General features: G+C 41.5%; 1 protein-coding gene across 3 annotated transcripts in view; it reads left to right on the top strand.

The window, feature by feature from the left end:
- The window catches only part of TRIT1 (tRNA isopentenyltransferase 1), a 57,726-nt gene extending 35,736 nt beyond the window's left edge, over positions 1 to 21,990 (top strand). For 2 of the 3 annotated variants that reach the window (XM_086380840.1, XM_086380829.1), the window contains 10 exons: positions 6,096 to 6,238; positions 8,921 to 9,017; positions 9,745 to 9,890; positions 13,199 to 13,341; positions 13,940 to 14,051; positions 14,429 to 14,541; positions 14,791 to 14,868; positions 17,445 to 17,554; positions 17,875 to 17,992; positions 20,088 to 21,990. In XM_086380840.1, coding sequence (XP_086236966.1) covers positions 6,165 to 6,238; positions 8,921 to 9,017; positions 9,745 to 9,890; positions 13,199 to 13,341; positions 13,940 to 14,051; positions 14,429 to 14,541; positions 14,791 to 14,868; positions 17,445 to 17,554; positions 17,875 to 17,992; positions 20,088 to 20,257 — 1,161 coding nt within the window. In that variant the 5' untranslated portion in view covers positions 6,096 to 6,164 and the 3' untranslated portion in view covers positions 20,258 to 21,990. Of the gene's footprint in view, positions 1 to 6,095; positions 6,239 to 8,920; positions 9,018 to 9,744; positions 9,891 to 13,198; positions 13,342 to 13,869; positions 14,052 to 14,428; positions 14,542 to 14,790; positions 14,869 to 17,444; positions 17,555 to 17,874; positions 17,993 to 20,087 lie in introns of all 3 variants that reach the window. The other variant, XR_015156393.1, reaches the window with a different exon arrangement.
- Positions 21,991 to 25,886: the final 3,896 nt, after the last annotated feature.

The following is a 25,886-nucleotide window of genomic DNA, read 5'->3' as shown; positions in this document are numbered from 1 at the left end:
TGGGTTGCTTTCACCTTTTGGCTGTTGTGAAAAATGCTGCTGTAAACATGGGTGTGTGTGTGGGTGTGTGTGTGTGTATCTGTTCAACTCCCTGCGTTCAATTCTGTTGAGTACATACCTAAAGGTGAAATTGCTGAATCAGGTATTTCCCTGGTGGCTCAGACACTAAAGAATCTACTTGCAGTGCAGGAGACCCAGGTTCAATCCAGGTGGGGAAGATCCCCTGGAGAAGGGAATGGCTACCTACTCCAGTATTCTTGCCTGGAGAATTCCTGGAAGAAGAGCCTGGTGGGCTGCCACCCGGGGTTGCAAAGAGTAGGACACGACTAAGCGACTGTCACTTTCACTTTTTTATGATATTTCCACTTTTCACTTTTTGAGGAACTGCCGTACTGTTTTCCATAGCTGCATCATTTTATAGTCCCACCAGCATTGTACAGGGATTCTAATTTCTTTACATCTTCACCAACTTTTTTTTTTTTAAATAATAACCATCCTAATAAAGTGCATCCAGGTTTTTTGAAAGAGTCTTTTTGTTATAGAAATTTCCTGATATAAAAAAGTAGAGCAAGTAGTAGTTGAACTCCCATGTATCTGTCACCTGTGCTCAATAATTATGAAAGCTTGGCTAGTCTTGTTCCAGTGAGAATCTCTTTCTCCCCCATTATTGGAACTCAGACACCAGTCATCATAAACTTTAATTAATTAATTTAAAAATCGAAGTAGTATAGTTGATTTATAATATATAAACTTTCTTTTTCTCTGTGAAAGACAAAGCATAAAACAATATTATTACTATAAATAATGTTTGTGAATTTTACTTGAGTCATAGCCATGTATTTGATTCCGTGATTCATATCTCTTGTGTCTTATTAACAAATATGTTCTCAGCATCATTCTTGCTCTTGTACAGTGCAAATATAGATATATTTTACCTATGCTTTTCATCTACCCTTGCCTTCTTGCTTGTTAACAATTTTATTCATGAGTAAAATTTTGCAATACACAGTTATTATGATCACAAGCTGCATAGTCATTTGTAAACACAATTTTAACAGCATATCAATAACTGCCAAAAGTCATATTAGAGTGGAAAAGAGTGAAGCAACATCATTATATACATAACTTTGCTGTTGTTTAGTGCTGAGTTGTGTCTGACTCTTTTGCAACCCATGGACTGTAACCTGCCACGCTCCTCTGTCCATGGGATTTCCCAGGCAGGAATACTGTAATGGGTTGCCATTTCTTTCTTCAGAGGATCTTCCCAACTCAGAGATCAAACCCACATCCCCTGTATTGCAGGCAAATTCTTTACTGCTGAGCCACCAGGGAAGCCCTAAACATTACCTTGAATCACTTCTAAAATTCTTTTATTGAGGTATATATATTCTTATGCAAGGAGATTCAACCAGTCCATCCTAAAGGAAGTCAGTCCTGAATATTCATTGGAAGGACTGATGTTGAAGCTGAAACTCCAATATTTTGTCTACCTGATGCGAAGAACTGACTCATTTGAAAAGACCTTGACGCTGGGAAAGATTGAAGGCAGGAGGAGAAGGGGACAACAGAGGATGAGATGGTTGGATGGCATCACCAACTCAATGGACATGAGTTTGAGTAAATTCCAGGAGTTGGTGATGGACAGGGAGGCCTAGCGTGCTGCAGTTCATGGGGTTGCAGAGTCGGACACAACTGAGCGACTGAACTAATATATTCTCATACAACATATATATTAGTTCCAGTTAAACAATGTAATGATTTGATGTTTGTGTATATTGTGAAATGATCACCATGACAAATGTAGTTAACATCTGTCACCATTCATAGTTAGATTATTTTTCTTGGGATGAACCTTTAAAATTTACTGTTTTGTGTGTGTGTGTGTAAGTCACTCAGTCATGTCCAACTCTTTGTGACTCCATGGACTGTAGCCTCCAGGCTCCTCTGTCTATGGAATTCTCCAGGCAAGAATATTGGAGTGGGTTTCCATTTCCTTCTTCAGAGGATCTTTCTGACCCAGGGATCTAGCCTGGGTCTCCTGCATTAGCAGGCAGATTCTTTACCATCTGAGCCACCAGGGACGCCAAAATTTACTCTTAGCAAGTTGTTAATATGCAGTAGTAGTTATTATTAACTATGCTGTACATTACATCCTCATGACTTACTTATTTTATAACTGGAAGTTTGTATGTTTTGACTATCTTCACCCACTTTGCCCACCCCATACCCCTGCCTCTGGCAACCACTAATCCTTTATCTACGCAGCTTCAATTTCTCTTTTTTTTAAAGATGTATGCTTTCATTTGCAGTACTTTAATATACTGTATACCTCAGTATGTTACATACTGCTATGTAGAAACACCGTTCAGTTCAGTTCAGTCGCTCAGTTGTGTCCGACTCTTTTCGACCCCATGAATCGCAGCACACCAGGCCTCCCTGTCCATCACCAACTCCCGGAGTTCACTCAGACTCACGTCCATCGAGTCAGTGATGCCATCCAGCCATCTCATCCTCTGTCGTCCCCTTTTCCTCCTGCCCCCAATCCCTCCCAGCATCAGTCTTTTCCAATGAGTCAGCTCTTTGCATGAGATGGCCAAAGTATTGGAGTTTCAGCTTTAGCATCATTCCTTCCCAAGAAATCCCACGGCTGATCCCCTTCAGAATGGACTGGTTGGATCTCCTTGCAGTCCAAGGGATTCTCAAGAGTCTTCTCCAACACCACAGTTCAAAAGCATCAATTCTTCGGTGCTCAGCCTTCTTCACAGTCCAACTCTCACATCCATACATGACTACAGGAAAAACCATAGCCTTGACTAGACGGACCTTTGTTGGCAAAGTAATGTCTCTGCTTTTGAATATGCCATCTAGGTTGGTCATAACTTTCCTTCCAAGGAGTAAGCTTCTTTTAATTTCATGGCTGCATTCACCATCTGCAGTAATTTTTGAGCCCAAAAAAATAAAGTCTGACACTGTTTCCACTGTTTCCCCATCTATTTCCCATGAAGTGGTGGGACCAGATGCCATGATCTTCATTTTCTGAATGTTGAGCTTTAAGCCAACTTCTTCACTCTCCTCTTTCACTTTCATCAAGAGGCTTTTTAGTTCCTCTTCACTTTCTTCCATAAGGGTGGTGTCACCTGCATATGTGAGGTTATTGATATTTCTCCCGGCAATCTTGATTCCAGCTTGTGCTTCTTCCAGTCCAGCGTTTCTCATGATGTACTCTGCATATAAGTTAAATAAGCAGGGTGACAATATACAGCCTTGATGTACTCCTTTTTCTATTTGGAACCAGTCTGTGGTTCCATGTCCAGTTCTAACTGTTGCTTCCTGACCTGCATACAGATTTCTCAAGAGGCAGGTCAGGTGGTCTGGTATTCCCATCTCTTTCAGAATTTTCCACAGTTTATTGTGATCCACACAGTCAAAAGCTTTGGCATAGTCAATAAAGCAGAAATAGATGTTTTTCTGGAACTCTCTTGCTTTTTCCACGATCCAGCGGATGTTGGCAATTATTATTCAGTAAAAAATATAATAAAAATTCTATATTTTTATACTATAAAAGCATATTATACCTAAATGTTAACAGTAATTCTTTTTTCAGATACCTTGTTTGTATCACCCATATCTTTATGCTCAGTTTCTTTTAATCTGCTGGTACAGGAGACAAAGGATTACTAACAAGTTGCTCAAAGATAACAATTTACATTGGTAACTAAGATTCTGTTACAGTTTTTAGTTTGTTAACTCTGTGAGCAAGAACTCTGGTTATTTAAAACTATTCTTCCTGATATTTGTTGGCTTTTGTGTATATACCATAAATAGTACAATAGGTAGCCACTGCCTTCAGCAAATAAGGTGAGTTAATTCTGGGATTGATTTATATATGTGTGTTTGTTAAAATTGGCTGTTTTAAGGGGCTCCAGAAAATATACCTAAAAGCAGAATATAGGATGAAAATGTATCTACAAATTTATCTACATATCTGATAGAATGTGCTGGTAGAGACTGTGTTTACATTTTGGCCTTTTTGGAGGTAAGGGCTGGTAATTATACATTTGCAGCTGTGCATTTCCTTAATGTTAATCTCAGTGTTAAAAATGGGAATCTACTTATAGTCAGAAGTCCTCTACTGGCAAAATCAAGTTGTGTAAATTCTTTTAACATTGGGTCGTTTGAAATCTAAACTACAGCAGAGCCAATTAAAGGCTGTGGGAAAAGGAGAGGAACAAAAAATTATTCATTCTTTTTCCCTCCTATAGTTTTCTTATCTTGCACAGCAGATCCCAGTATATGCTACTGCACTTTATAACTTTTGCAGGAAGTCTTGTTCAAGATACAAAGAAAAGAGCTCCCTACAATTTAAGATTCCGTCAGTGCTCAGGTGTAAGAACGTCATTCTGTTGTCAGGCACAGATAAACGGGTGAAAGGCAGAGCTAGTTCTTTCTCTATGGCTCTGTTTATATGTTTTCTTGTGCTGTTTTACTGATTAACCATTTTCTTTTTGTTTGAAGATAGTTTATATCCTTGTTCGTTATGTAACCTCAGTAGCTAAGAGCACAGAGGCTTCAGAGTGATAGTGACACTGAAGTTACTGTCCATTCTCCTGTTGTTGTAGTAGTATATAGATGGTAGTAATATAATGACCTTTATATGGAATTTTCAGCTGGTAAAGAATCCACCTGCAATGCAGGAGACCCCGATTTGATTCCTGGTTCGGGAAGTTCCCTTGGAGAAGGGATAGGTTACCCATTCCAGGATTCTTGGGCTTCCCTGGTGGCTCAGATGGTAAAGAATCCACCCGCAATGCGGGAGACTTGGGTTTGATCCCTGGGTTGGGATGATCCCCTGGAGAAGGGCATGGCAACCCACTCCAGTATTTTTGCCTCAAGAATCCCCATGGACAGAGGAGCCTGGCGGGCTACAGTCCACAGGGTTACAAAGGGTCAGACACGACTGAGCAACTAAACACAGGCAAAAACTAAGTAAGTATTAACTCATTTAATTTACACAACAACCGTGTAAGATAGATATTATTATCCTCATTTTACTGCTGAAGCATTAAGGCACACAGAGATTTGTAAACTGACTACTCCAAGTACAAATAACTAGTAAGTGGCAGAGTTAGGAATTGATCTGAGGCAGCCTGGCGCCAGGGTCCTTCCTCCTTAACCATTATACTTTATTGTTGTACTTACTTGATACCCATTTAAGTAAAGGGAAATGTGAGATAAAAAACGTTCTTAACATCTTTGTGGGCTCTATGGAACTTATTATTTGTTCATTCAGTGCTCCCTGTAGAATCAGTGATTACAGAGAGAACATTTAATCTAAAGCATTCATCCCTATATTCAAACTAGTATTTTCAGATCTGTTCTCCATCTGAGACCTTGCATTTAGAAAAAGTACACTTGAACTTTTTAGTTGAATTGGCAGATCAAGAGCTTACAGACAGGATATTGCCTCTGAGTATTTAGATTGTATTTGCTGACCCCCTGAAGCAGTAATTTGGCACAGTGTTTCTGCTAAGAGTTCAGCAGTATTAGGGGTTTGACTTCAAAGTGTGTATATGCGCGTTTTATATCTATCTTTGTAGATAGACCACTTCTCCACAAATGGAGCCAGTCTCACACAAACTCTGAAAATCTTTCAGAGCCGTTTAAATCCAAAACATATCTAAGCATTTGAAGTAGAACTATGTGCAACACAGCATGTTACCTTTCTGGAGACTTGTGATAAGTAGAGTAAATAAAGCAACCTGCCCACTTGTAAAGGCTCGGAGTTCAGGCCGAAGAACCTCCAGTTAATCTTACAGAGTTAGTTCTTATTTGGGCACCGATTTACATATACTTTTTATCTTTAAGTTTAAGTTAGTAACCACTATTTGGTTAAAAAAAAAGTGTTCTGATTTCTTCTGCATCTTTTGTTTTGGATTATGTGCATCTGGCTGTGCTCTGGTTAGAAGACATTTCCTCTGGTGATTGGGTCAGTCAAGTGTTTGGCTGCAGCGAGCAATAGATCATCAATCATTTCTGCCCATAAGGTGTGCATCTTATGGAATACATGACTTTCACGCTAATTTTCTTTCCCCTAGGTTTATGAAGGTCTCGACATCATCACCAATAAAGTTTCTGCCCAAGAGCAGAGGCTGTGCCAGCACCACATGATCAGCTTTGTGGATCCTCTTGTGACGAATTACACAGTGGTGGACTTCAGGAACAAAGCAACTGCTCTGATATCCTTCAGGGAGACAGCAGCTAGGCTTGGTGGCTGCATGGCAGTCCAAGCCAAGAAAGAACTTTTCTTTGTACTGACAGTTTCTCCTGAGCAGAGATACCCAAGACAACAGCAGCATCCCCATTAGAACTCTTTGGATTGAAAGATACAGTGTCCTTGCTGCTGAATCTTGCCCTCAGACTGCAGGGTCAGCATCACTTAGGAGCTTACAGAAGTGCTGGATTTGGGCCTCATTCTAGACCTACTGAATCAGAGTCTGCATTTAACTAGAGTCCCAAGTGATTCATAGGCGTATTAAAATTTGGAAAGTACTGTTTTAGTGGAGAGAACACTGACTTAGGAACCAGAAAATCTGTGTCCTAGTTTTAGAACTACCTCTTTTGACCATATAAATGTCATTTCATTGGGTAAAGTATTTACCCACTGAGCTTGTTTCCCATCCTTTAAATGGGGACAAGAAATTAATTTAGAAATATAATGGGATTATAGTAGGAAAAAATAATTCTGGGTAACACCAAAGAAATTTTGGAAAAAAGAACAACATGGAGGGCTGCCCTTATATTTTAATGTCCAAACTGCCTTTACTATATGGACTGCTATACATTAAAACATATTGAAAAGTCATAATAATTGTTATAGCATGAAAATTATATAATACTAGACAAATTTATAGCACAGATAAGAAAAGCCAGATACAACTTGAAGTTGTATGTATGTATGTATATATGTATGTATTTTATGATCAAGGTGGTGTTTCAAAACAATGAAGAAATAATGCAGTAGTTATTAATTTTTCCTGGGGCAGTTAATGTTTTTTTTAAGTGAAATCAGGTCCTTATTATATGTGATATAAGTTCCAGATGGATTTCAGAGTTAAATAAATGTCTTTTTTTTTTCCTAATGAAACTTTAAAACAAATGAAATAACATGCAATTGAGTAGTTATGTGAGATTAGAGTAGGGAAGGACTTTGTAGATACAGTCTTTTTTAAAAATTTTTTTAATTCATTTTTTTCTTTTTTATTGTGTTAAAATGTACATAAAATTTATCATTTATAAGTGTACAGTTCAGTGGTCTTAAGTATATTCACATTGAGCAGCTGTCACTACCATCTATGCCCATAATAGTCTTTTTTTTTTTTTTTTTTTAAGGAAAATAGCTAGATTTGGATATATTCTTGTATTACCAATACAAGAATTTATTGGTAAGAATACTAGCTTCCCTGGTGGCTCAGACAGTAAAGAATCTACTTGCAATGCAGGAGACCCAGGATCGATCCCTGGGTTGGGAAGATCCCCTGGAGAAGGAAATGGCAACCCACTTCAGTACTCTTGCCTAGAGAATTCCATGAAGAGAGGAACCTGGAGGGCCATAGTACATGGGTCACAAAGAGTCGGACGTGACCGAGTGACTTACGCTAGCCACTAGCCATTGGTAAGGGTGTATTTCAACTATTTCAGTTCCTAGGTTTCTATCCTAAAGAAACCTTGCCACAAGTATACCAGGAGATAAGTGATAGATCTCATTTTAACAACATTATTGCTCTTAACAGCAAAAACATATAAATACCCAAGTTCCTACTTAGAGAAGAATATATAAAATGTGCCTTGTTTATTTAAGTACTGTATCAGCAGTGAAAATGATGAAGTTGTAGTTCCATGCATTATGGAGGAAGAATCTTATACTTAATTAAAGGGGGGACATACAATTTGTTTCTCTTTTTAAAAAATGGACGTATTTCTTATAATCCTTGACTGGTAACATCTTTCTCCCCACCCTACCCCAACCTCTTATAGAGGGTTTCTGATAGAAAAGAGGTCATCTCTCTGTGCCCACAGAGTGGCTGGCAAGGGGAAGAAATGTATAAATGAGTCTTTATCTAGGTTGAAAGTCTCTTTATCAGATACCCTCAGAAGCACAGTTCCTCTTAAAGTAGATATTATCTGTTTAACAGAGATTCTAAAGAGAAGAATTCCAAGTAGCAGGGGTATGAGAACAATAATGACAAGTAAATTGAGTGCTTACTCAGTAGAAAAAAGTATTTCAGCATTGTCTTAGGGGTTTTATTTGCATTGTCACATGTAATGCTCATAAGAACTCAGGAGAATTTTATAGGTAAGAAAGCTGGAGCTTAGATAGCTTGAATGACTTGCCGAGTGTTGGAGCTGGTAATTGAAATCTGTTTGTCTTTACATCCTGTGCTTCCCAGGTCATCTGGTAGAGTTTCAAGTGTGAAATATATACTACTACCCCAGAATGGTGAAGACTGACTGAGTCTAAGAACCATGGCTTAGAGCTACCAGCTCATAATTTGCCTTAGAAGGCAAAGTCACATAATGGATGTCATTTTCGTGGCTTCCTGAGCAGCTAACACTTGGTTCTGTGAGAGTTCTTTAGGCTTGTGCTTGTTAAGCTGATTTGGAATACTAAGCAAGCTTTGAATTTGAGTAGCAAGGCTTAGAAAGTTCTAGAACTGGAAGGAATTACCATCATGCATCTGTCTCTGGTTTATGCAAATCTCTCCAGAACTGATAGGAAATGATTCTGAGAACTCGTGAGAAACAGTAAAGACTAGTATCAAAAATATGACGAATGTGGTTTCTTACTTATCTCCTACTTCCAAGTGAGTTAGCATTTTCTTCTTAATAGTAAATATTTTGATGTCTTTCTTAACGTTCACATTGAAGATATATTTGCCCGAGATAAAATTCCTATTGTCGTGGGAGGAACCAATTATTACATCGAATCTCTGCTCTGGAAAGTTCTTGTCAATGCTAAGGTATGTTTAGTTCCCTTATAGTTCAATGAGGAAATGGGTTCTTCTTTCTTGCCAGCTGATTTTAGTGGGAGGAAAGTTGACTCTTGCCTATTTTTTATACTCAGCAACTGTACTAATTTTCCTACCTAATATTCTGAAGCAAGTGCCAATTTCCATATGTGAAGTGTGCTCCCCTAGGCTGGCCTAAGGGTACGGGCTGTATGTGGGAAAGATGCTTCTCTGTGGACTAATTAGCATCACCATGTAAGTTAACAGTACGTTAGTCTGATTCAGCATTTCATGGCTGTAACAATCGGTATGTCAGGGAGATACCTGACATCAACCTTTTTTACAGAGGTGGTATTGCATAGGGTGGGACTTTGCAAACTATTCAGTATAATGTGCTGGAAATTCTGGTCCATTCTTGGATCACACTTGTTGAGAAGCTAGACTTCTGGATGTGTTAATATAGATGTATTAGTCAGGGTAGCTCATACTTCTGACAAGGAAGCAGTGTACCTGAGTACTTGCCTAGACAGTAGATCCTCTTTCTCTTTATTTGCTGTGGCCTCATAGCACTACCGTGGTGTGTTGGGATTTTCTGTTTATGATCTCTCACTATATGGCAAGACCTTCTGATTGATCTAGGTTGTGTTCCTAACACTTAACCAAAGTGCCTGGCACATGCAGGGTATCAGTGTTTGTTGAATTGTTTAATTAAATTTACCTCTAAACCTTTGTTTGATAGCCGCAGGAGATGGGCACTGAGAAAGTGATCGACCGAAAAGTCGAGCTTGAAAAGGAGGATGGCCATGTTCTCCACAAACGCCTAAGCCAGGTTGACCCGGAAATGGCTGCCAAGCTGCACCCACATGACAAGCGCAAAGTGGCCAGGTAAGAAAGCTGGGGCCACTGACCCCAAGCCCCTTGAGAGGTAGAGGGCAGTCAGTTCTTCAGGGTGCCTGGGTGGCGAGACAGGTTTGGTAATAGCGTCTAGTGGAGATTGATGTGTTCTAGCACAGCAGGTTACTGCTAAGTCACTTCAGTTGTATCCGACTCTGTGTGACCCCATAGACGGAAGCCCACCAGGCTCCCCCGTCCCTGGGATTCTCCAGGCAAGAACACTGGAGTGGGTTGCCATTTCCTTCTCCAATGTAGGAAAGTGAAAAGTGAAAGTGAAGTCGCTCAGTCGTGTCCAACTCTTAGCAACCCCATGGACTGCAGCCCACCAGGCTCCTCCGCCCATGGGATTTTCCAGGCAAGAGTACTGGAGTGGGGTGCCATCGCCTTCTCCGACAGCAGGTTAGGAGGCCCTGAGTTACTGCCTTAGTCCAATTCCCTCAATTAATAGTTGCACCCTACTTTGCTGTCACGTGTAAAATTCGTAATACAGTGCAGCTGTTCCCTAAGGCCTGTGTACTCTTGCTTCATTTTCTATCTGATCTTTGCTTGTATAACAGTTTTCATATAAATTTTTTCTGGCATACAGCAGTGGCTGAGTTCTGCCCCAGCACACTGCCCACTGGGAGGCAGGTTTTAATTTTGTTTTTTTTCCATAACTTGATTTATTTATTTTTTTTGGAGGTGAGTTTTATAAATTGTCTTATATTGATCAGCTCACCTTAACACATGGAGGCTTTCTTGAAGGGAAGAAAGAGATGATGTTAGTTTATTAACCATGTTTTCTTAGGTTATTTTGAAATTGAAGCCTCATGTGTTATGTGTGTTTTTCTTCCTCCCTCCCTAGTATTAGATGGTTTATTTTTTCCTCCATAAATATGCATTTTCATTGACTCCATATTCTGTTCACTTCTGACCACATCTTCATTTTATCAGTTATTACACCTACTTTTTTCCTTCCAGTTTTCTTGATATATAATTGACATACAGCACTGTATAAGTTTAAAGTATACAGCGTAATGATTATTTTTACAAATACCATTACATTATTACCACGATAAGTTTAGTGTACTTATATAGATAGAAAATAAGAAAGAAAAACATTTTTCTTGTTATGAGAACTCTTGTTATGAGAACTCTTAGGCCACCCACTTAACTTTCACTTATAGCTTACAACAGTGTTAGTTTTATTTATCATGCTGTACGTTACATGCCTCGTACTTGCTTATCTGTAACTGGAGGCTTGTATCTTTTGACTGACTTCATTCAGTGCCCCCTTCTCCCACCCCAGCCTCTGGTAACCACACATCTGATTTCTTTTTCTTTTGTTTTGAAGTATAATTGATCTAGAACACTGTGTTGATTGCTAGTGCACATCATAGTGATTTGATACTTCTATACATTACAATATGATCACCACTTAGGTGTGTTTTTATGCATTGCTGGAGGTGACACCATATCTGGCAGAGTAGAGGCTCTAATGAGGATCTACTATATGGATGTTTATACACTTTAAATATTGTAGCAACCTTTGGTATTGATAGGGGTTATGAAATACTCCACTCAAGTGTTCTAGATCAATGTTTTCTTAAGCCTTCTCTATTATCCACTCTGCCCTTTAAGCTTTTTTAGAAAATTTTTTCTCTTGTAACTCCCTCCCTCCTCTCCTTGAAGATTTTGGTTACGGTTACCCTTTGGAAGGCTGCACATGATTATGATATTTAAGTGTTTTTTGTCCCTTGAGGTCAGTATCACCCTGTTAATAATGCATATTCTAGATAAATGAAGTATATATTTTCCAGTATTCAAACATTTTATTGTAAACATTTTAATAGAAATCTTCCAAAATTTTTTTTGAAAACTCAGGGATACTAAATGAACATTCATTTCTATATTGTTTTATGGTATGATTATCTATTCCTTTTATTAATCAATTCTTATCATTTCTCTTTGTTTTGCTACTTGTAGAATAGTAATGAGTTGAGAGTATATTTTAGTAAGAACAATAGGTTCGGAGCAGGAATTCTAGAGTCTCTAAAAGAAGATCCAAGGACCTTTTTCATCTTTCTTTTTGTTTGAGGCTGTATATTCTAACCTCCAGATAAGTAAGATATCTATTAAACTACTTTTTTTCCCTCGTAAGTCCTCTTTTGCGAGACCAGTGATGGGGGAAGACAAGGGGTTTCTACTCTTGTGTTAAGGTTTCAGGAAGTAGAATTGGATCAGGAAGGGATAGATCACTTTCAAGCTGATAAGTTGCTATCACCCAGAGTGGTAGAGTATAGATTTGAGAGTTAAATTACCTAGTGCTGCATAACATAGTAGATACTAACAGAGTAGATGGTGGCTTAAGTATGTGGATTCTTTCTCCAGTGATCTTTGTGTGTGTAGTCGAGTACTGAATTAGTCTGAAGCATTCTTCATTAGACATATTTAAAAAGAAAGTTGATGAGCTGGATATACAACATACTTTTGTACTGTGGAAAGGCATTCCAGCGAGACTAGACTTGTTGGCTTATAACAAGGTATCCCAGCAAGCTTTTACTGCTTACTTGAAAGTGAATATGTCCTATTCTGTTTGTGTAGAAGAAACCTGTTGTTTCTGAACCTAAAGATTTCAGAGAATTTTATGTATGTTTAGAAGGGTAGTTTTATTTAAGTTTTCTTTATAACTCTTTTCTGAGTAGCTATAGGATTGCCATATAACCCTAGACCTTCATGTGTTCAGGGGCTTAAACGGTGAAAATGACAATGAGGCATTCTATGATAAATAGCCACTCTCATGTTACTTGAGAATTAATATTTCCTAATGGCTATGGTTTTTCTTGTGGTCATGTATGGATGTGAGAGTTGGACTGTGAAGAAGGCTGAGCGCCAAAGAATTGATGCTTTTGAACTGTGGTGTTGGAGAAGATTCTTGAGAGTCCCTTGGACTGAAAGGAGACCCAACTAGTCCATTTTAAAGGAGATCAGCCCTGGGATTTCTTTGGAAGGACTGATGCTAAAGCTGAAACTCTAGTACTTTGGCCACCTCATGTGAAGAGTTGACTCATTGGAAAAGACTCTGATGCTGGGAGGCATTGGGGGCGGGAGGAGAAGGGGACGACAGAGGATGAGATGGCTGGATGGCATCACTGACTTGATGGATGTGAGTCTGAGTGAACTCTGGGAGTTGGTGATGGACAGGGAGCCCTGGCGTGCTGCAATTCATGGGGTCACAAAGAGTCGGACACGACTGAGCGACTGAACTGAACTGAATGGTTTTTATGGATGTGCCTACTCTACTCTTTCAAATGACTTAGGAGCCTGCAAGTGTTTGAGGAAACGGGAATCTCTCATAGTGAATTTCTTCATCGTCAACATGCGGAGGAAGGCGGTGGTCCCCTTGGAGGCCCTCTGAAGTTCCCTAACCCATGCATCCTCTGGCTTCATGCGGAACAGACAGGTAAAAGTCCTTTAGTATCCCAGAGTCCATCTGAGATAAAGCTTATAGTAATATATTGCTGTATATAAATGTTTAGAGTAAGTCAACTATACCTCAATAAAACATTGTTTTGAAAAAACATATTCTTAGTGGCATATGAATGGCTCATAATAAGTGCTAAGCAAGTGGTCACTATTAATTTTATTATCATTACCAAAGGCACAGTGTCATTTCCCTGGGTACCGGTCTGGAAAGCAGGTAAAGGTATTCCTGGCATTAGTATAAGATACCAAGGGTGAGATAAGATGGGATGGGAAGGGGGCTGCTATCCAGAGAGATCCAAAGGAGAAAGAGAAGGCCCCTGTGGAAGGAGGCCTGACTCTCTGAATCGGCTAGTGCTTTCTCCTTATATAATAAGATGATATGCCTCATTCTTGCTGTTTTTATTGAATTGCAGAGTTTGTGACTGAATATAATTATGAATTATTAGATAATCTTTGGACTCTGAACTTTTTCTTCCATTTGAACAAATTCTCTTCTTTGTGGCAGCTTATGCATTCATCATGTATAGTACGCACCTTCGGCAGGCTTGCTGGTTGATGAGTTAATTTGATTCAAGTTCTAGATGAACGCTTGGATAAGAGGGTGGATAACATGCTTGCTGCTGGTCTCTTGGATGAACTAAGAGATTTTCACAAACGCTATAATGAGAAGAAAGTTGCAGAAAATAGGTGAGAATTTGGCTGTTACTTCCACGTACTCTTCATTCCTTGCTTATGGTCAAAAGACCATAAACACAATACTGGCTTTGGATCTACTTGTTTATTAGCCTTTGTCCTTGGCATTGGCTCGGCTTGTGGGAAGGAGGGTTGGTGTACTTGTTACAGTTGCAGTTTTCTAATCTCACCAACATTCCCAGGAGTTAATTTTCAACGGAAATAACCTGGGAGCTGTTTGGGGGGTGTAGAGGAAGGATTTCAGAGAGGTGCTGACTGCTCAGGATCTCAGTTTCTCTATCTGTGAGATGAAATGGTTCAGCTAGATCATCTCCAGGGTCCTCTAGCTCTCAGATGCAATGGCTTATCCGCTGATGCTTTCTTGTTCCCAGCCAGGACTATCAACATGGTATCTTCCAATCAATTGGCTTCAAGGAATTTCACGAGTACCTGATCACTGAAGGAAAATGCACACCAGAGATTAGAAACCAGCTCCTAAAGAAAGGTGTGAATTCTCCATCTAACCTAGCCTTGGACATCCTTGAGTGATAGAGTGTCTAGCTGGTATGGTCTGAGAAAGAACTGAGGCTGAAAGAGTCCCAAATGGCCTTCAGCTCAGAACAGAGATTTTCACGGAGCAAGTATCCACCAGTATGCTGATGTGGCTAGTTTTCTCCGATGCCAGGCTGGCTGGACCTTCCTTGCGGCAGAGTGAGAAGTACTTAGAGCTTCTTATATCTGCTTTGTCTTTCAGGTATTGAGGCTCTGAAACAAGTGACTAAGAGATATGCCCGGAAGCAAAACCGATGGGTTAAAAACCGTTTTTTGAGCAGTAAGTCTCATTGTTTTTCCTTATGCTCTGGGTCTGCTTTCAATAGAACATCGGCATTCTCAGCTCATCCAAAAAGTAAACTTTAGTTTCTGGATCTGACCTGGGGGTGTTGCATAAGTGATTATCCAGGGGTATTTTCTTTTGATACCTCAGGAAACACTTCTTCCTGAGGAAGAAGCTACGTTATGCCTTAAACACCTGAGTACTGTCTGCAAGCTAGTAAGAGCAAGGTAGCAATATTTTCTTAGTAGAGTTGGTGTTTGGGGTTGATCTTAGCTTCAAATTTTATAGCTGAAGAACAATTAGATGTCTGTAGGAAGGCTTTCATAATTAAAATGGTTTGGGGGCCAGATAAGTAGTATAAAAAGACAAAGCCTTTACCAGTTCTTCTAGCATTACTTTTGTGTTCAGATACGTGGTGTTTCAGGCTGCTGCACCTCTTAACTTCAGTTGAATAGCACTTTTAAGGAAAAGGGAAGGAAATTCTCATTCATTGGACCCTGTACTATATCCTTAGCACTAAATTGGGTGTAATACATTTATTACTGGGACTTCAAGGTGGGCATTTTCCTTTTCTTTCTGAGGATAAGTAAATAGAGGCTTAGAGAAGTTAAATAACTTGCTCAAAATCCCCTTGCTAATAGGCAGTAGAGTACTGGATGCAGGCCTGACTCCAAAGTCCGCACTCAGCTGTACACCCACCACACTTGTTTCCTTGAGCCCATACCTTTAGCTGGACACCATTAGTACTGGGCCTTGGGTCAGGAATGGTGTGGTCATGAGCTAAAAGATTAATTTAAAGGAGGTTAAGCATAAATGAAACCCTGTTTTTATCTTTTGGGCACTTTTAAAATATGCTTTTGAATCAACTCCTGTTCACCTTTGCCATTGAATTTCTGCTCTCAGTTAGTTACAGATGAGTACAGCCGAGGCCTCCCCTCCGCCCCAGTGCCTATGGACAGAAACGCCTTGGTCCATGTTGGACGGATCGCTCTCTCAGTTCTCATTCTCTGCCAGCGTTTTCCGTGCACTTCTTCTACTTACCTTGCTTTCTCTGCACGTCCTTCTAGACAGAAGTCTTTTTGTCAGCCGAAACTGAAGTTCACTACTACAGATTTCTAACACAGCCTCTTTTTTCACCAGACCTAACAATTAGTCTGTAACAAAAGATGGGGTTTTGGGGGGTAATGATTTGGAACTTCTTCCTGTGGTAAAGCTGCGATAACCCCCCCCCATCTCTGAGTCACTCCGGGTTGATGGCACAGTGCGTCATATGCTCGTTCCTCATTCGTGTGTGTGCCCACACAGCGTTGGTGCTGGAGTGAAAGGCACAGCTGCCCTGTAAATCAGGAGCCATGTGTGATTGGCCAGGGGCTGGTCTGCTGGGATACGGTTCTGGCACAAAGCCAGAGGGACTTCCCCACCCCAGCTTGGCCTTGGACCTGAGCCAGAAATAGCAGCTGGGAGCCGAGAACTTGTTGAAAGGTGCTGAGACAGGGCACAGAAGCCCAACAAAGGACTTAGAAGGGAAAGGAAAATATAGAGTGGCCTGGAAACAGGTGCAGAGCTTAGCCACGGCCAGGTGTGCTGTGGATGCCGCCTGCACCCTCCCAGTCTCACCTTTCCATGTGGTGGCAGGTGCAGCCCAGTCCGGTTTATGAAGACTCTTATTTGTGGTTGGCACAGTCAAAAGGCCAGCACCTGCCAGCCGTTGGCATTCCGAGGACTTTGATGTTTTTGTCCATGGGGTGATGCTGTTTGCCTTTAGGCAACTGACTTAACCTAGATGTGGAAGACAATTTAGTGTGTCCGCAGACTGAGGAAGCCAGCAGCAGAGACTAAACATGGTTGGCTCAGTTGGATGAAATGCCTGTAGCTGTACATTTGGCTACCTCCGGTCTTACCTCTGTTCAGAAGTAATTCGCCATAGGGTATTTCTTGAATACTTCTCTGACTTCTCTGGATCTGTTTCTTAGAAACAGGGCGCAACTACTTCAGTTCCAAGGCTTTTTTCTAATTTTCAGATTCAGCAGCTCCCTGGCTGATACCCTGCTGCTGCCAGCCCGTGATTATCAGTATGGTATTAATGAGTTTTGTGAGTGCCAGACTGCTGAAGGGAGATACACAAACCTGAGATTAGTGTCTGTTTCTAAAGAAAGCTGTGAACTCTCTTGCCGCAGAGTGACATCACCATCAGATGATATGGACCTTAGAACAGGTGTTCACTTCAAGCTGCTAGTTTCCCCCTATAACATGCTGCCTTTTATATTGCAGCCCATACAGTGGCCACTGGGGCTGTTACTATGTGTTGTTTTCCTGAGTGATCTGGAAGATCCCACACCTCAGACTCTAGATTATACAGCCAGACGTGTTGGCTCCAGACCCATCAACCTTCTGGGTCTTTCTTGGACTGTGTGTAGTTGTTTGGTTTGTGTTACTGATTAAAAGGAGTGGCATGGTCAGAATGTTTATTCCTTTGGCCCCGTATCTTTCCCTTGAGGATTTTGGAGTCCTGGGAGCAGAGTAGATTGGGTCTTGGAAGCTGACCTCTCGCGACTTTTCTTTGTCATCATTAGGACCTGGTACCAGTGTCCCCCCAGTATATGGCTTAGAAGTATCTGATGTTTCGAAGTGGGAGGAGTCTGTTCTTGAACCTGCCCTTGAAATTGTGCGAAGTTTCATCCAGGTAATTATTAATCATGGTCCCGTCTATTGTCTGATTTTCAGGGAGCTTTGTGTAGCTGACACCTTTGTTGCTATGCTGGGGAATGAAGCATTCTTTTCCATGGAATAGAGCAGAAGGGCTGGCTGCTTTTAGATCCCTGGAGGCTGTGTTTCTACTTTCACATTCAGAAAGGTTGTTGTTAAAATCTGTTCACAGCCCACCTGCTCTCTGGGATGAAAAAAAGGAATCTTGGGAAAATCTCACTCCTCTTAATATCAGAGAATGATATCCAGATCTCTTTGAACAAATGCTTCTTTCCCATCCTTGCCTTGTTCTTTCAGGGCCACAAACCTGCAGCCACTCCAGTAAAGATGCCACGCAGTGAAACTGAGAACAAGAGAAGTTATCACATGTGTGAGCTCTGTGATCGAATCATCATTGGGGACCGTGAATGGGCAGGTAAGAGTCTGGGGTAGAACACAGAGAAATCTGTAAGGGCGGGTCACACTGACTTCATGAAATTTAAGGGCTTTGGTAGCTTGAATGCGGGAGTCTGCTTGTTTGTAAAAAGATGGCCAGATTCCTCTAGTAGCCTGTATTCAGATTTCATGGAGGCCTTCTCAAACGGGAGAGTTGTCTCTGTATTCTGAATTTCAAAGGAAGATTGTATGCCCTGTACCTTTGCCTCGAGTAGATATTTTATACTGAGAGGTTGGCAGTTAACTTTCCAGAGCTCCTATGACTTTGTAATCCTCCCTTAGAGGAGTTTCATGGCCTCTCATGTTTAGACCTCAGTGAGGGTGAAGTAGGATTTTAAGGGAAGCCGGGCAACTCACCCAAGAGACCAAAGGGGCAGAAACAGCTGAGAGGGGACAGGAAGTGCAGTTACTCCTCCTGAGTACATTCTTCAAAAGTGGTATCTCCAGTAGGTGCTTCCCAACAACCCAGGATTGGCCTGCCCCAGGGTTCTAGCTCCTTGCTTCAGAATCTAGGTCTGTCTTCGCCACAGAGTCAGCCGCATTGCGGTTCTCTGTTGGATTTCTACGGTCATCCAGCAAAGCCCAAAAGGGCCCTAGCTGCCAAGCCTTGGATTTACGTGGTATTCAGAAACTTGTTTAAAGCTCACTCCTTTTACGCACAAGTAGGACTTGTATTTTACCCAGTGAGTGGAATCCTCCCGTTCAGAGGACTGCTTTGCATGGTTGGGATTCTCACAGAAGTAGATTTTTCTCCCCATACCAACCAATAGAACTATGAGTTCTGTTAACTGTTAACGCTGGCAAAATGAACTGCATTGTCAGAGTCTGGGGATGGCTGTGATTGCCCAGGCAGCAGAAGAAGCCTCGATTATTGTTGGTTCATAATGATGAAAGGGGACGAGAAAGAGAGTGCCTGATTGTTTTTTCTAAAGGAAACTTAGTGGTTCGATTTGTCGAATGTCCTTCAGGGATTGCCATAGAGAAGCAACATTTGTGAGCCTTTGTGAGTGGAGCTTGTGTGAGCCTTCTATAGTACCATCTGTCAAGTCCTTGCTCCCATCTCCTGCTGCCATGGGGAGTCAGTCCAGAGGTCATTTTTTGCCTTAGGCTCTAGCTGGAGACAAAAGCTGACTTTTTCCCTCAAGTAAATTTTTCCTTGACTTCTAACCTCTTCCTTTCCTACTTTGCTTCTAAATCCCTAAAAATGATGTTTTGAGTAAGTGTAAAAGAGAATTTAATCTCGTTTTCTGTCCTTTTAGGTATTTCCAAATAAGATTTCCTTGAAAAAGAGCAGGCTAGTAAAAAGGAACATCTTTGAGGTACAAGCTGAGAACTGCCTTTGGGGTGAAAGGTCAGAAATTGATATCAGCCGAGAGTAGCTTTTTACTGCTTCTGTGACCCCTTGAAAGGGACCATCAGAAGAATACTCGCTGTGATCTCTCTGTGCATTGTGTGCTGGAGAGTGTGAGTGTCTGGGTTAGCCATTCAGATGGCTTATCTGACGCAGGCAGAAGGTTCTCACACCAAGAGGGGCAGCCTGAGCGAGCTGGTAAGAAGTGAGAAGACAGTTCAGGGTACTGTAGGCCTACAATACAGACAAGAATTTGGATTTGTAACTTTTGAGCCACGTGGGCTGAAATGTATCTGTAACAGGCAGCCCCATATGGGAAAATCGAGTCTAGAGCCCTATTCTGGAAAATTGAATCTCTTTTTGAGCTATAGCTAAGCCAAAGAGCTTACCTGCTATGTGACCTTGGAAAAGATATAAGACCTCCATGAACTTCAGTCTCCTGTATAAAAAAATGAGCTGAATAATACTGTCCCGCAAGATTGTTGTGCAGGTTAGTGATAGAAAGCACCCAGCAGATAGATGTGGTTCATGGTCTGTAGCTCACTCTAGTTTGCTAGCTAGCTGGGCATATGACTTATTCTTCTTTTTAAAATGCTAAGCAGCTATACCAATACATGTGTTGATCCTGTTATTGTTAGAGACAAGAATTGTATGGTTAATTTTGTATGCTACCAGAATTAATTAATTGTAGAAAATCCTAATTTTTTTGTTTGTTTTGTCTTAGCACATATGAAATCCAAATCCCACTTGCACCAACTGAAGAAAAGAAGAAGGTTGGACTCAGATGCCGTCACCACCGTAGAAAGTCAGAGTGTTTCCCCAGACCATGACAAAGAGCTTAAAGAAAAGGAATCTCTTGGGCAGAATGATAAAGAGCTGAAAGCCAGCATTTAAGGGACTTGTCCAGTGACCTTTGCAAAGGTGGCAAGAGTCCAGTTCTTTCATTCAGTGCTGTGGTTTTAAAGTCTCATGTTCTCTGCCCTGGAAACAGTAGGTCTTGTTAGCTCCCTGTATGGCTGATGTGTCTGGTCTGGTAATGATGAGTTCAGGAAAGGGTTTTTTTTTTTCTTTTAATCTTAGAGGTTCTATTTTTAAAAGAGGCACAGATTGCACTTTTTAACATTTGATCTTGGTGATAACTACTGGGATTCACTGTATCCCTTTAAAAACAGTTTTATGTCCTTGACTCTGGCTGTAAATACCTAATTTCCAGACACTTTTATAGCTGACTGAGTTATTGTGAGCCACAATTCCGGAGTTCTGGATGGGAGTGAATGGCAGGAAAGAATCAGCCCCAGTGAGATAACCAAGGGAACCAAACCAGTTTCAGGAATTCCATGAAGAAGCAGAGAATCAGACTGAGGTGGTTGGGACTTAAAGTCTGAAGACTTTTGACATTTGTTGAGCTCCTCCTGTGTGATAATCACTGGTATATTCCTACTGAGTTAGGAATCTATTTTTACTAAAAGTTAAATAAAGAAAAAGTTTTTAGGAGCCTCTCTAGTGCTTAAAAAGATGTATATGTGATGTCTAACTTACATATCGTGTGCTTTGTTTTCAACATGAGAGCTTTTTCTCAAAGTCAGCATTCTTAATGTCTGTCTGTTTATTTAGCAGATGTTTATGAGCACTTAATTGTATTCCTGGAAAACATCTGGAAAGGGTCTTTTCATTTGTTTGTTTGGCATGCGGGGTCCTAGTTCCCCAAAACAGGGATCAGTCCCGTGCCCACTGCAGTGAAAGTGTTGAGTCTTAACCACTGGACCGCCAGGGAAGTCCCAGGAGGACTCTTTTTTAATTGGAGATTTGTTATTTCCAGTTGAAGCTCTCTTACTGGAGTGAACTGAGCTACCAGCCATAGATGAATGTAACATAAAGCTAAGCATTTTTAAGTACACAGTTCAGCAGCATTTATGTTGTGCAACCAGAACTTTTTCATCATCCCAACAAACTGTACCTATTAAGCACTAACTACCCACTTAAGCAGTATTTTATTTGTTTAGAATCTAGAATCCACCTGCAATTCGGGAGACCTGGAATTGATCCCTGGTTTGGGAAGATCCCCTGGAGGAGGGCATGGCAACCCACTCCAGTATTCTTGGCTGGAGAATCCCTACGGACAGAGGAGCCTGTTGGGCTACAGTCCATGGGGTCACAAAGAGTCAGACATGACTGAGCGACTTAGCACGCACACATGCACACTATATGAGAGGCCCTGAGTAGGCTCGAGGGGTACAGAGTCAAAATGAAATGTGATTCTTGCTTTCATAGAGCTTGAGATATTGTTATCTATACACAAACAACAAATTTAGGTAAGAGAATATCAAAAACCATAGAGGCTGTGTAGAATTTCACTTGGAGGGAAGAAAGAAGAGGGATCATGGAAGAAGGAGCACTTCTACCAGACCTTAAGAAGCAGTTCTTGGTGAATGTATTGTGAACTATGCAGAAGTTTTACTTTTTAGATTTTTTTAATATAGTTCAAAAATCAAAATGATATAAAAAGAGATATTCATTGAGAAATCTCACTCCTACTTCCATCCCCTTCTCCTCTTATAGATAATCACTTATTCATTTTCTTATGTATATCTCATGAGTCTTTTTAAGTAAACAAGAACAAATGCAAATGTGTGTTCTTGTTTCTTCTCCTTACCCAAAAGATAACAAGCAGTGCACACTGGCTTCATTTGCTTCCTTACTTGTTGGCAATACCTGAGTGTGTGTGGCTTTCTCCTGCCTCCTCAGGCAGGTCTCCTGTTTCTTTTCTTTACCACCCTCCTGAAGGATACCAGTTGACACCAGGCGTTAAACAGGGTTCACTCATGTTTGCTGAACTTCATTCAGATGCCAGGGTGAGGCCAAAACCAGCCTCTGAGGAATTCTCAGGCTGTGGCCAGCTTTTTCATTCAGCCAGCACATATTTTAGAACTGAGCCAGGTGCTGTGCTAGACTCTGGGGGTTCAGTGATTAAAAAAGCCCACATCGGTCAAATAGTTACAGAATTACAGCTGTGATAAGGGCTGTAAAGAAAGGACCCTAGCCGTGAGTACAGGTAATCCGCAGCCCTGCCCCTCCTTGGTGTGTGTGTGTGTGTGTGTGTGTGCGTGCGCGCGCGTGTATAGGTGTGTATTGAGGTGCTTGTGGCACAGCATGAGTCTGGAGCAAAGACTGCACACAGTACCATGTGATCTGGAAGCCAGATTTCACAACTTCACTGCCTTCCCCCAACCCCTCACCCCCAGTCTGTGGGGTGTCCTGGGTCCCTTGAGTTTTATTGATCCTTACCCACATTACCTGATTTGAATCTCAAGAATAAGTGTATTTTTTGGTCAAAGAAGAAATTGTCATTGAATCCACATCATCTTATTTTCTACATTAGATGTGGTGTGATTTTCCCAGTCCGTGTATTAACTGCTTCAGGAGCTGACGGGGTGGGGGGTGGCATCTCCCCTCTGGAAGTAGAGATGAATCCTTACTGTGAGCCAGGCAGCACCACGCAGTGTATGTACATTAGCTTCTCGTACAGCCCTGGGAGAGAGAGACTGCTTTTGTGTGTGTTTCCCAGTGGGGAGACGGGCTCAGCAAAGGTACCTAAGCCAGTACATGGCAAAGCTGGAATTGAAGCGAGGCCACAGAATTCGGGGTTCAAGCTGCTGAGCCCTGTGTTAAGCTGGCAGAATTTAAAGAGGAATCTTAGTCTCTGAAATGCTCTTCACTCAAGTTGCTAAGTATGTTTTAAACCTTAAAAAAATTTAAATGGAGAAGTAGGAAAAACTAGTTTTAACAATCCTTCCTTAAAAAGCCTTTAATCCATTCATCTGAAATACCTGGAGCTACAATTTCTCGTTGAACTAACCATCCCAATTATCTCTGTGGTAGCTGGCAATCAGGGATTTCTTGAAAGAGAAAAATCCAAGCACCCAGTACTTATGAAACACTTCACTCTGAAGCAGTGTGGTTGTGCCCACTGTCCCTATTCTTGTTTGGTCGTTTCAGTCGTGTCCGACTCTGTGTGAGCCCGTCGTCTGTAGCCCGCCAGACTCCTCTGTCCATGGGATTCTGCAGGCAAGAATACTGGAGTGGGTTGCCATTTCCTTCTCCAAGGGATCTTCCCAACCCAGGGATTGAACCTGCATCTCTTGCGTCAGCAGGCAGATTCTTTGCCGGGTTCTTAGAAACTGTCAGTTCAGCAAGATAACATTTCCTGTACCCGCAGCAGAGGGCCTTGGGGAAGGCAGAATCCTCACTAGCCAGTCTCTCCTCACTAGGAGTCCGCCTGGTGTCCTGGTCTGAGGCCCTGCCTTGAGGTCGATTGCCCCTTTCGGCCTGCTGCCCCATGAATGACTTTGCTGTTGTGTGTAGGGAAGGAATTGGAGAAGGAAATGGCAACCCACTCCAGTATTCTTGCCTGGAGAATCCCAGGGACAGGGGAGCCTGGTGGGCTGCCGTCTATGGGGTCGCACAGAGTCGGACATGACTGAAGCGACTTAGCAGCAGCAGCAGTAGGGAAGGAAACAGTTCTGCCTAGTGATTGTCATAAATGTAGAGGTGAGAGGGTCTTCAGCACCTTCTTGTACAGGTGGGGAAACTGAGGCTCCAAACATGGATGTTTCATAGTTATGGAGCAAGTTGTGACAAAGCCAGCACAAAGCTCAGGTCTCCTCTCTCAGCTGCCCAGCCTCATACCAGATCTCATTTGAGAGCAGGAGAGGACCACCTGTGGGCATTCTGTTCAGCCTAGAGTGAGGATAAGAAGTGCCCCAGTTAATCCCTAGACAAGCAGAACCTTTCAGTGTAGGTATCTAGAGTCTAGTCTGTGGCAGTGCTGTCTAAATGGCTTTGGGAACTCCAACTCTCAGCAAGCTATTTAGGGCCATCTACCTCTGTTAGTAAAAACCTTTCCCCTCAGTTTATTCTTAATTTTTGGAGGATAATTGCTTCACAATATTGTGGTGGCCTCTGCCATATATCAACATGAATTGGCCTCCTCTCAGTTTCGAGAGAGAATGGACAGATAAAGTAGGAATCTTGATGAGACTTTAGATACTTCTTGTAGTTCAGACAATGCTGTTTTAAGTAGACAGGAAATATTTTAACTCTGGAAAGAGGTGGATTTTTAGTCTTGAAAATATTTTGATTAGCAAGAGAACATTTCATCTGTAGCCTAGGTTTGTGGTTTGAACCTTTGTATTGACAATTCTCAATAATTATTTATAGTCTTAGCCTCAGTTCCACATTCTACAAAGATTTTTTTCTGCTTAAAACACTTAGCACGACATTTAAAAAAGAAAAAACCAGAAAGAAGGCTTTTACAAATTCAGCAACCTGTCTGTATATCCCCAGCATCTAGAAAGTTCAGTATTTGTTGAATTGTGTGAAAGCCTCGAAGTTAGTGGGTTTCTACATAAGTAATCTGTTTTTTAATTGTTAAATAGCCTTTAAGTGGGATGAAGAAATCTTGGGATAGTAGGCACAGAAAGGAATTTCATTATTTGATTATCACCTACTTGGGTGGTTAAGGCTGTTTTCTGAAAAGCTGGCTAACAGGTCATTTGTAAAGCTGTTTTGAATACATACAAAGGCCTCTGCATGGTTGTATTAGTTAGGGTAAAAGGCTAAGCTGCTGTGACAAAGAGCCTCAACAATGCAGTGGCTTAAAGAACAAAGAAGTTTGTTTCCTTCTCACGTTAACAACTCTGAGGGGAGTTAGCATTTCCGAAGTGAGCGGTCCAGGTCAGTGGGGCGGCTCTGCTGTGAGCGGTCATCCAGGGACACTGATTCCATCTATATCACGTTGCCTCTCCATCGTCTGGGGGGCGTTGTCAGCACTGCCTGGTTAAAGCTGGGTCATCTCTGGTTCCAGTCAGTGGGAAGGGGACAAAGCGTAGAGGAAGGCTGGGACCCTGCATCGGCACACGTAATTTTGCTCACTTTGCCTTGGCAAGAACTTAGTCCTGTGGCCATATCTACCTGCAAAGAAGGCTGAGAAATGAGTCAAGCCATGTGCCAAAAAAGAATGGGAGAACAGATTTTGGTGGGCAACTTGCAGTCTACACTAAATTAGTCTCGTGGAAAGAGCGCTGGCTTATCTAATTAGCTCTGATAGCTTGCTAGGGGCACATCTTTTATCCCCATCTGTGAAATCAGCGAGTGATAGGAGCTGACCTTTGAAACATTTCGAAAAGTAAAGCTTGAGAAGTTCTTGGCTGTTGAGATTTTAAAATGAGTATTAAAGTGTTACAGTTAACATGAGACTGAGTGAGCCTTAGGGGCAATGGCTAATGCCCTAAAGGTGGTGGAGAGGGAAGTCAGAAGGCATTTTGATAGCACTGTAAGGGCTGTAACCATCTACCTCCAGACTGATATGAGAAAAAAGAAACTGCTATTTGTACCTGCAGCTGAAGGCCCGCCTGTCTAATATGCTGTTGGTGTGACCCAGGGAAAGTTCTGCTCAAGTAGCCCGAGTTGCCTTGTTTATAAAATCATGTTACTACCTCCATTGCAAGGGACATTGTAAGGATTA

The sequence above is a fragment of the Bos grunniens genome, chromosome 3, assembly GCF_055505025.1.
Source record: "Bos grunniens cultivar Pamir isolate PY7600 chromosome 3, Bosgru_T2T1.0, whole genome shotgun sequence".
In the NCBI taxonomy this organism is placed as follows: Eukaryota; Metazoa; Chordata; class Mammalia; order Artiodactyla; family Bovidae; genus Bos; species Bos grunniens.
Note: the sequence above shows the minus strand (reverse complement) of the source record. Positions and strands in the feature narration are given on the sequence as shown.